The 11,109-nt window shown below is 38.7% G+C and overlaps 2 protein-coding genes across 4 annotated transcripts; both read left to right on the top strand.

Moving 5' to 3' along the window:
• The first annotated feature begins 38 nt into the window (after nt 1-38).
• On the top strand, nt 39-7,194 carry LOC120784369 (MICAL-like protein 1). 3 transcript variants are annotated; one of them, XM_040118148.1, is made up of 15 exons: nt 39-666; nt 1,209-1,257; nt 1,416-1,557; nt 1,851-1,939; nt 2,065-2,204; nt 2,610-3,241; nt 3,365-3,410; nt 3,780-4,239; nt 4,789-4,911; nt 5,249-5,375; nt 5,497-5,587; nt 5,717-5,790; nt 6,272-6,386; nt 6,477-6,523; nt 6,743-7,194. In XM_040118148.1, exons 1-15 carry the CDS (start codon nt 503-505, stop codon nt 6,865-6,867), a joined length of 2,424 nt encoding a protein of 807 aa, XP_039974082.1. In that variant the 5' UTR covers nt 39-502; the 3' UTR covers nt 6,868-7,194. The 3 variants fall into 3 exon arrangements, with proteins under 3 accessions (XP_039974082.1, XP_039974072.1, XP_039974063.1); XM_040118138.1 differs by having other exon boundaries at nt 40-666; nt 1,854-1,939; nt 3,780-4,521; XM_040118129.1 differs by having other exon boundaries at nt 40-666; nt 3,780-4,521.
• Nucleotides 7,195-8,113: 919 nt separating this feature from the next.
• polr2f (RNA polymerase II, I and III subunit F) lies at nt 8,114-10,445 on the top strand. The gene is made up of 5 exons (XM_040118328.1): nt 8,114-8,291; nt 8,464-8,533; nt 8,730-8,860; nt 9,620-9,691; nt 9,854-10,445. The coding sequence occupies exons 1-5, from the start codon at nt 8,272-8,274 to the stop codon at nt 9,942-9,944; spliced, it is 384 nt and encodes a 127-aa protein (XP_039974262.1). The 5' UTR covers nt 8,114-8,271; the 3' UTR covers nt 9,945-10,445.
• The last annotated feature ends 664 nt before the right edge of the window (nt 10,446-11,109 follow it).

Here is an 11,109-nt window from a genome sequence, read left to right as displayed (position 1 = left end):
ACCTCCCCATCCTAATTATAGAGTAGTAGCAGCCATGTGTCTCCCTCCAGCGGCAGCAATTGTGTATCTCACTAAGTGTAGAGCAAAACAAGGAGCACTACTGAAAGTGACGGGATGTGATTAAAATTTACAGCCCTTGTTTATTTGGACGACAGCACATTCAGAGGCTCGTTTGCGGATGAAAATTGATATTGCGATGCCGTGATTGGGGGGAGCCGTTTGAGACTATAGTTGTGGCTGGAAACATTATAAAACCGCCGTACTTGCGTGGATACCTTCGTTTTTAACTGACAAATCAACATAACGGTGGGAAACGCAACTTCCTGCCTGCAGATTCACCGAATCGATGCACAAGTTTGACTGCAGGTTTTCTGCAAAAAAAAAAAAAAAAAGTATTGCAAGGGTAGTAGGTGCTTGTTTCCTGTTTTCTCCGCAAAGACGAACCTGCCGATCTTTATTCGATCTCCTCTAATTTATAAAGTGCCATGTTCAGCCAGCCCACATGTCTAATCTCACACAAGAGATGGCATCACCGAAGGCCTTACGAGAATGGTGCCGCGTCACTTGCGCCAATTACCCCAATGTGGAAATAAAGAACATGTCAACCTCATTCAGAGATGGACTTGCATTTTGTGCCATCATCCATAAACACCGACCTGACTTGATGTAAGTAGACCAGTAGTTTCATAGAGCTGCCAGATGGACAAAGGAGAGTGAGGTGCATTATTTCCTTAGTAGCCTAATCTGCAGTTGCGTTTCATGATTTCGACATTTCTAACAATGTAAACACATGGTTTACCCTTGTCTGTTTTTGGGGTGCTGGCCTGAGATTTAATTGTCTTCTTGACTGCGTCTGTTTCAGAGTGACTAACGTGCTGTTTAATCTGGGGCAGGACCTGTACACTGTGTCGGATTATTCTGATCTCCTTTGCTTAATCTCTCTCTGTCTCTCTCCTCAACCTTTTCTAGTCCCATTTAAATTGGATTAGCTGTTTTTTTTTTTTTTTTTTTTACCTTTTAAAAAACAAAGGTTGAACTAGAATCATCTCATCTAATGGCAATCTTTGGTCTTGAACTGCATTTTGCTTTACGTCTGTGGAGTCTCTGGTTAATCATCACACATCAATAGGTAACTGTTTTGTTTGTTTGCAATTTTGTCATTTCATCCTCATTTAATCAATCTCTCAATTTTCCTCATGTTACTACAGAGATTTTAGCTCCCTCTCGAAAGATAATATTTATCTAAATAACAAACTGGTGAGTCATTTCCCTCTATTTTGCACACAAGCCACAATGCAAGCATGATTCTTCCAGCTCTGTGTTTGGTATCTATTTACTATTACAAACAAAAAAGACTATAAAGTATTTTTAAAGTTGTCTACCCTCATTCTCTGTTTGTTTTTCCTGATCTGTAGGCATTTGAGGTTGCAGAAACAAAGCTGGGCATCCCTGCATTGCTGGACCCAAAGGAAATTGTGTTCTGCAAGGTGCCTGATTGTTTGAGCGTAATCACCTACCTTTCACAGTACTACTACTACTTCAACAGGAAGTCTTATGGTGTGTGGTGTTCTATAGCCCTTTATCAGACGCTTTTATTTATTTATTTATTTATTTTTATTTTGCAGTCACTTGCAGCAGGTCAGCAAGCAGAGGTTTATTGTCTGGCTCAAAGGCAATTTATCAAGGCACATGATTATTGAAGGTCACTAACAGGTTTTTAGGATTGTGTCTGTGATGTTCTGGGCTCTTTACATATACCCCTTCTCTACTCAAATCAAGACAGCACATTTTCATCTGAAGTTCTCGTTTGCCAAACCGCTCCATTTGCATGTCTTTTCTTGACTTTGCAGCAGGTCCTGCCAGTTTTAGGTCATCATACATCACTGTCTTAAACAATCTCACAAAGAGTAAAACTCCTGTTGGTCTGAAACCCCTGAAGGTAATCGCACAGGTCATTTTAACGCACATATCCTCCCTATGTGAGCACGCCTGGTTTCACATGCTCATTGTCATCTCAGATGCTAGATTAACAATTATAGCTGCAAGTTTCTTTTCTCTTTCCAGAGCTCAACTGATCTGGAAACCGGTCAAGATCATTTAACCAACACAAGGCCACGAGCAGTGTGTAATTTGTGTTTCAAACCTGTCCACCTTATACAGAGACATTTGATTGACGGAAAATTCTACCATCGCAGCTGTTTCAGGTAATGGCACAGTTCACAACAGAAGCCTATTTTTCTGCTATTAGTGTTAGGATCCAGATATATCCAGACTGTCTAGACCTGGTTGAGACAGACTGCAGTTCACACATAAGACTGGTTTTTCATGTGTTTCAGGTGATCACTTGTGATCATATTTGACCTCCCTGCTCACATATGATTATATCTGAGGGAATCTATCTGCACTCTGCCACAAAGCTAGAGAAAATAACTTCTTTGTTTTGTTTTAAATTGTGAAATGATTGAATTTTCTTCAGTTGTTATGCATTATAATTTTTGTGAGTTATTTAGTCATCAGTGCAGGTCAGTTATGGGATTATTTTAGGCATTTTTTCTGTTGTATGTGTTAAAGATGTTTTCACAGCAACGGATTTTCTTTTTGTTTTTCAGGTGCAAAGTGTGCAACAGCACTCTTTTAGCAGAGTCTTACACACAGGGAAGTGATGCTGGTTCCTTGATCTGCACTCACCATATAACAGACAATAAAAGTATTCATGTTGACCTCAACCAGAAATTTGGATCTACTGAGAATCGTCTCAAATGTAAGTTTCAGGCAGGTTATTTTTCTCTCGGTGGATTGGCTATCACCAGTGTGCCTCATTACACTATGAAAACAGAGTCTCTGGACAGACCGGTTTGTAAAACACCAGAGGCGGAGGGGAAAGGAAGGCAGGAAAAGAGCAGGGAGGTGAAAAGCAGAGAAAACAGAGACTCAACTGTTGGACTGAAGAGCATGGTTAAGAAGCCAGCACCTCCTTATCCTCCCCTACCCAGTGTTAAAGACAGTATGGTCGAAGGGGCTGGAAAAGCTGGACCTGCATCCATTCTGGCAGACGGTAAGATACAGCAGGAAGCAACAAAGACTCAACAGCCATCAGAGCTCTCTTCACTGTGTGTACAAGTGACAGAGGGAATCAGTTGGCCCGTTCCAGCGCCCAGGCGTATGTTATATACTTCTGTGGTCCCTGTTCCTGCACCCAGGACCAAAACTTCCCGGACAACAAGCAGCTCCCCTGCTGCAGGTAAACCGGCACTATGTTATTTTACTGTAGTTTTTGTTTGCCCATGTTCATCTCTTCTTTTTTACAATAGAGTGCAAAAAAATGAGTGAAGATATTTTTGGTTTTCTCTCTCTGTCTGTGCAGGCTATTCATCCAGCCAAAGTAAAAATCCTCTCAATTCATCTCACATGTAAGTGTTTTTTGGTTGCCTTTGGCACAAACGTCCAACACTCTTCTGTATTCCACTTTTAGCCACATCATACATCATCAAACATCTCTTTTTTTATACTTATTTTACGTTTTAATATATATGCAAAATTTCCATGGTGTCTTAATAAAGAGACTACAAATAAGAAAAAAGTTTAAAAATAAATCAAAATATAACAAACAGCGTAAAATCTAAATGTCGGCAAAACTTTAAACATCACATAAAAGGAACTTTAAAAAATAGTCTGATTTACCATATAATGATAATAGGAAATAATTACTGATTTCCTCAGAAGTCCTTCCTCACTTATCGAGTCACCCCTTAAACTGTCTTTTGTCTGTTCCCTTTTAGCACCAGCCCAACCACTGGTAGCCCTAAAGTGAAAACCAACCATCCGTGGATGGCCATTGTCCATCCCGGACCCTGGACACAACTGCCTCCCGCTCCAGCCCCAGTACCCACTCCTCGATCCAAATCTGTCTCTAACCTGCGGGGGTCCTGGTACAGACCCAAAGTGCCTCCTCCCAATCCATTTGGAGAGGATGTGGATGAGGACACTCAGGAGGAGGCTGAAAAACCTGGGTCTACAGACCAAACTAAGTCCTCAGTGGAAGCTAGTCATTCAGACAATGATGGCAACCTGACGAATAAATTAGGGGACCTGGAGGTTGCTGTTTGTTCAGGTGATGCTGAAAATACTGCCATTAAATCTTATGACAATAATGTTAAACCACCGGATAAACCCATTCTACCAAAGAGACCAGATTTCAAAGAAGCTGGTGGAGCTGTACTACCTGACCCACCAGAGGAAGTGAGTGCAGGTACTAACACAGCAGAGACTTCCAGTGAAAAAGCTGGAAACACAAGTCAAATCAGATCACCAGTTTTGGATGAAAATGGAGGCACAGCTGGCTCACTACCAGATGTTACTGAAGCAGAAGCAGGGCCACATGTTGCTTCAGATGAGGCACAAAGTCACTTTTTACCCAGGAGTCTTTCTGTGCCAGTTATCACATCCATCCACTCTCAAAGTTCCTTAGTGCCTGTTGGCATAAAAGGGGAAAATGAATATGTCACATCATGCCCAAATAAGGTATGACCAGATTTCAAGGTTAATTGGTAATAATGAAGTCTAATATAAACATGGTCTTTGTATAACTACAGTAACGGACTACAAGGTACTTAACTTTGTAGAAAAGGATGTATTTTTTATGGAATATTATACTATGTAAACATATCAGGTTAAACAGTTTTCAAGTGCTACAGAGGTTTATTCTCAGTGCCTGTTATGATTTTAACTCAACATGACAATGATACAATATAAACATCCCTACTGTTTCAATTCTCTGTCCATTTTTAGCCGGCCCGCAAAGAGAATCCTTGTGATCGAAAACCTGCAATGCCCAAATCAAAGACTTTCCAGGCCCTCCCATCTAGACGGGCCCCTGCCCCTGGACATGGTTTCCCACTCATCAAGAGGAAGGTACATTGGCTGGCTTTAAAACTCAAAAGGCAACTAACAATAATAATAACTCAATAAATGTTTATACTAATTGATATTTTTATTGTTCTAAGTATCTATTGACATATTGCTGCCCAATAAGCGAAAATCAGAACAACTTCTAGGTTTTTCTCCATCATCTTCAGCCTTAATGGAAGTTCTGTTCACACTGATTATTTTAGCCGTCATTGCAAGCTTCAGTCATTAGGATTACATGTAAATTGTTCAGGTGTAAATTCATACCTGGTTTTGCAGAAATTGTGCATAGCATTTTTGGAGTGAGGTATTCCTGTTAATTAGTCTTGTATGTTGCTGACAGGTGCAGACAGACCAACATGTTTCTACAGAAGACCTGCAGACAGAGATGGGAGAACTGGATAAACATCTGGAGACACTGGAACGAAGAGGAGTCGAACTGGAAAGGAATCTGAGAGACTGCAAGAATTGTACACCAAATTCATTACTGGCACAAAACCAATCTTACTGTGATAAAGTGTGAACAAATACTAACAGTGAAATAAGAACGTTTATGTGTCAGCTATCATGGCTTGTCCTTTTTTATTTCAGCTAAAGAGGAGGAACGCATGCTAATGGAGTGGTTCTCTCTTATCCATGACAGACATGTTCTGGTGCGCAAAGATACAGAGCTAGTTTATCTGTAAGTAAAGTAGACATGGATTTTGCTATGATAATGTGTTGTATATGCTGTTATTTTTAATTCCCACAAGTATTTATTCCTGAAAAAAAGGGAAGTTTCATGATTTTTGTTTTTTGCGCATTTTCCCAGGACAAAGCAGCAGAAGTTAGATGAGAGACAGGCAGATGTGGAGTATGAGCTCCGATGTCTCCTTAATAAACCTGGTCTGTATGATTCTGTGTGCATCACTTTTGTCAGCTTAAATATCTTGACAATAATAACAATTATTTATCGAAATAGCCAGAGGCATTAATGTGGGGAAACTCTGGAATGATTGAGGGACCTATAATCCTTGAAGAGGGGGCATATGTAATAATATCATTAATAGGATCAGCATTTCTAGTGTAACCCCTAGCCACAGCATTTTCTGATGTGGTTAAAGGGCTTCACACATACACAGTATATATAACATGCTTATGGAAAATTAACAATTTGCAGCAGAAAAAACAAGCACAGCAGTGGTTTAAATTGTCCAGTTCTGTGAGTTTTTCCTTCTGACCTGAAAGCGCCTTTTTAGGATAACAAATATACAAGAAACCTCACTGTGTACAGTCTCTTGATTTTGATGAATGTGATGCAGTGCAAAGGAATGCTTTGTTTTGGTTTGTTTTGTTAACTGTTACACACCGTCATCTGCACATTCAGAGAGCGACTGGAGTCAGGAGGATCGAGGTCGAGAGCAGCAGCTGATGGACGAGCTGGTCACCATCATCGAACAGAGGAACCAGATCATCAGCAGCTTGGATCAGGACAGGCAGAGGTGCAAAGGAGAAATTACAATACATGGTGCCCTAACATTCATGGATTTTTATGTTGTAAAATAGAAATTCAACTTTGTTTTTCTAATCAGGGTAAGAGAAGAAGATAGGCTTTGGGAAGTCTTAATGAAGAACAAAGGTTAGAAAATAACTTTTTTGTTCAAAATGCCTCCCCTTTCATGTTTTTGTGTCTATTCCTGTTCATGTCTTACTCTCCTATCCTCTTATGTAGAAGGCTGAGAACATTTTGCCTTATATTCTCTAACACATTAACGCTCTACACACATGCATGCTAACAACAGTGTTTCAAAATGATGACCCATGTTTTACTGCACTTAATTGTGCTATTTCTCCTCAGAGTTCCAGAAAGAGGGACTAAAAGAGCTAAAGAAGTCAAAAGGAAAGTTCAAGCCTAAAAAAGTTTTTAAGATGCTGAATCATAAAGCAGAGAGCACCAAAGACTCCATGGACAAAAAGAGCTGAGGCACTGTCATGACTGCAGAAATGTTATACAGATACAAAACTCTCATAGACAAAAAACTCATTTACTTTTAGATGAAAAAAAATGTTGATATTTCTTCTACCACAGAAGATGATCTTCATATGAGAGACTTTATTAAGCTCGGCTAAGTAGCACAGACAAGATGAAATATAATTTTCTCTGTCCAAATGATTCAGTGTTATCGGTGTACATTTTCTCTTCATGTTTCTTTACATGCCCTATCTGCTATATGCAAGGAATATTTATGTTTCTTTATTTTATTACATACTTGTATTAGTTGAAGTATGCAATAAATATTTATTTGGGAATTTTTCATTTCAAAGAAGAACTGTATATTTAATGATTAACCAACTTTTATTTCAAACAGTTTTTTGAGATGCTAGTTATCAACTATTTTGGAAAAAAGTGCATTTAATTTCACTCAGAATAGTCAGGTAAACCAACTTTTCTTGAGTTGTTGGATGAACAAGAAAATATGCTTCTCCTAGTACTGTACCAGTGTACATGTTATATTATTATATATTTCCATTACCATTTTTCATTTTCATTGTTTTTGCTCTACTGTTATGGTTTTAAATTATGAACGCTGGAGATCAGAACTCTGAAATCCTGGAAAAGCTAAAAAAAAAAAAGTGGTGTAGCTTTGTGATGCTATAACTATCCTGGCTGTAATCTCCCTTTAGGTGGATGTGTGCCTACGGAGTTCTGTCTTGTATACAGTTTGGTCAATACAACAATACAGCAGAATTTCTGAAAAGACATTTAATCCTGGGTCAAAGTTGATTAATTTTCTATACTGAGACTTCAGATAAGCTTGTCTTTGGTTAGAATGCCATCACAGAAGTCTAAATATAGTCTACATAAACTAAATAGAATTGAGTGTATCGGATATACTTGAAAATTTGACAGCTGCATTCTTTCCTAGGTATTTTAAGGATATGAAGAAAAAAATATCTACACATTCCTGACGGTTTAAATAGAAAATCAGCACATTTAACAGCAAGTGTGTCACAAGTTCACAAATATTTGAATTATACCAAAATGAGTAAAAGGTTGTAGGAGGGTGGACCAAGAGGCTACCTAATCTACACCAATATGAAATTGACAAATAAAAGCTGAAACGCAGCAAAATAGTTTTATTTTACTCCATTAGACAAAAGAATGCCAGTTTATTATTTTAGCAACCTTCTGATCAACCTGCCAAAAAAGCAGAATGGAACACAAATGTTCCTCTTAACTACCCGGAATATTTTCCAACACACCGAGCCGCCGGAAGTCAAAAAGTCGTAATGTCCATGTGGGTTCATGTTGACAACAAAAAAGTCTTGGAAAATTTTTAGTAGAAACGATTCACAGGGTACGTTTACGAGCTTCAAAATAAAAAAATGTCCGACAACGAAGACAAGTAAGTATCGACACAGATTTAGCATGTTATGTTACGCTGCGTTTTAGACAACACAAAGTGGGCTAACGTTATAGCTTATTAACGTTTAGCCAGTTAGCTAGCAGAACTGCCCTTTCTAACGTCATTCTGGGTCTGCGGTCATTGTCATAACCATTTTTTGTTAAATTTGTAGCTTCGATGATGGAGATTTTGATGATGGCGAGGAGGACGAGGGATTAGATGACCTGGAAAACGTGGAGGATGTAAGTTCGCCGTTTAATTGTTAGATGGTTGGCTTTTCTTATTGGATAAAACAGACATTTAGCTAATGTGTAACTTGACGAAACACTTGGGATTTAATCTTGTTTGTTGCTAGCTTTTTCCACCGCTTTTCTATGCTAATGTAATTTGGTCCATATTCAATGAGTCCAAACCTGTGTTCTTTGCTCTTGTGAGCAGGAAGACCAGGAGACTGTGCAGATACTGCCAGCAGGAGAGGGCCAGCCGGTCAATCAGAAGAGGATCACAACACCATACATGACCAAATATGAGAGAGCCAGAGTGCTGGGGACGCGAGCCCTCCAGATAGCGTGAGTGTTGTCATATGTGTGAACCTGACATAATGTGTCTTGGTTGGTGTCTCAACAATATCCTAGGTTCAGATCTGGTCTCCGACCTTTGCCTTCCTCTCTACACACTCTTTAACACCCTTTTTCACTGTATTATGGCCATATGTCACGGAGGTGGAAGTGCTGTGTGTGAATACAGAGACTCATTCATCTGCATGCATTTTGGTCTACTACTTTTTGAAAATTGTAGAAGTACCAGCACCTGAGGGAAATGAATTGTTAACACTCTTCATCATTTTCACATTTCTCAAGAACGTCATGTGTTAATGTCCTGTAAAACCACAGATAATCATCCCTAAAGGTTTGGTAAAAAGTATTGTGATATTTGAGTGCATCAGTATCATCCAGCTTAAACTGCAAGGAAAAAAATGACTAACACTATGACAAAGATTGACAAAAGTAGCGAATAGGAAACAGTTATGTTCCTATCTGTTAGATTAACAAATGAACAGTTCTCTCCAAACCAATCAATAATTTGTATAACATCCTGACAGCAATTTTTGTCTTTTGGAAGAGCTACGTAAGGATCAAGTGCATGTTTTGTTTGAGTGCCACTTATCAGTGCCATTAATGTAATTAGTACCAATACCCAGCTCTAGTTGTATTGCAGGGTGGTTTGGATGTTTAGAAGCAGCTTTATTAGTTAGACTCTGCCAGTTACATATTGACAATAATTTAGCATTTACTACACCTGTCTGTCTGCTGACTTGTTTCCAACAGGATGTGCGCTCCAGTCATGGTGGAGCTGGAGGGAGAAACAGATCCTTTGCAAATAGCTATGAAAGAGCTTAAGTAAGTGATAACAAATAATTCAAACAATAAAAATTATGCTTTATAAATGTAGATCATTACTCCAACTTTAGTTTCTTTTTGTCATTATTTAAGGAGCGGGACGTTGAGCTTCCCTGTACTTCCCATTGTCTTACTGTGACTTTTGTTTGTCCACTACAACAGGAGCAGAAAGATCCCCATCATCATCCGCAGGTACCTTCCTGATGGGAGTTATGAGGACTGGGGTTGTGACGAGCTTATCATAACTGATTAAACAAATGATCCTGTCTGCACTGACAAAACAGTATATGCTGTTTCACACCGTCACACCAGGTCAGTCAGCCTCAAAAACCCAGAGGAGTCCATAGACTGATGCAGTCATCACCCACCTGTTTATACCTACATTTCATCCAGAAAATTATCAGGTGACTCTGTGAGCTGGTGAAATATGAAAACATGGAATGTACCATACAGCCTTTCAAAGAACTGTGAAAATCAGGACAATGTGTTGATTGCAGGTTGATAATCCTATGGTCTGACTGATGGTGCATGTAATGCAACTAAAGTGAAATTCAGTTACTATCTACTGTACTTTCTGTTTTAACAGCTGCATCATAACTAATAACCACAAGGGAGAAATGTAACTGTCAGCATTTACTTTGTTTTAAAAAAGAATCCTGTGTTGTAATTATTCCATTTTTGTTTTATGTGGAGAGAAGTGATTAGTGTAAAGTAACTGTTTTATAGTTTAGAATAAACTCTTTTGTATAAATAACCATGTCTCATTCATGTTACTTACAGTGACACTCACAGTTAGAGATTTGTAATGAGTTTGACGTTATACTCTGGGGTATTATCTGTGTTGCATGGATTTTAATAGTATAATCATGCAATAAGACAGTCACACCTGAAAAAATGGGAAGTCTAGTTAAAGTGATTGAAGTAATTGCAAGAGTGTTATTTAGTTGCCCTGAACCTACCTCAAATTGTACATCTATATATCAGGCTTAGAAGTAATTAAGCAATACTTCCACAGAGAAAAAGAAACTTTATACAACACAGTACAACAGCCTGTGGTAAGGAAGAGTTTGGTAAAGCTCACAGTCTTTAGTATTTGTATTAGTTGTTGGAGGTGTTGATAATAGAGCTTGACCAATTTATTAGTCAGCCAATTTTATCAGCTGATATTGGCTAATCACAGATATCTGGGTATCTGTGTATATGTTGTCCGATACGCGCCGATATGAAAACTTTGTTTTACAGAACATAATGTAGAATTACATGCTTGGGCTAATTTAGACATGGTGTCATCACATAGTTTGTCCAGCAGAGCGCGCTCCATCTTCATTGTTTACAATACTCTCAGCAAGCGATGTCTTCCCAGGAAATTGCTAACTAATTTTTGAAATATCGTGCTGGGAAGTTAATAAACAAAGAAC

Source organism: Xiphias gladius, chromosome 3, assembly GCF_016859285.1.
Source record: "Xiphias gladius isolate SHS-SW01 ecotype Sanya breed wild chromosome 3, ASM1685928v1, whole genome shotgun sequence".
NCBI classification, from domain to species: domain Eukaryota; kingdom Metazoa; phylum Chordata; class Actinopteri; order Istiophoriformes; family Xiphiidae; genus Xiphias; species Xiphias gladius.
This window is presented reverse-complemented; position numbering and strand designations above follow the sequence as displayed.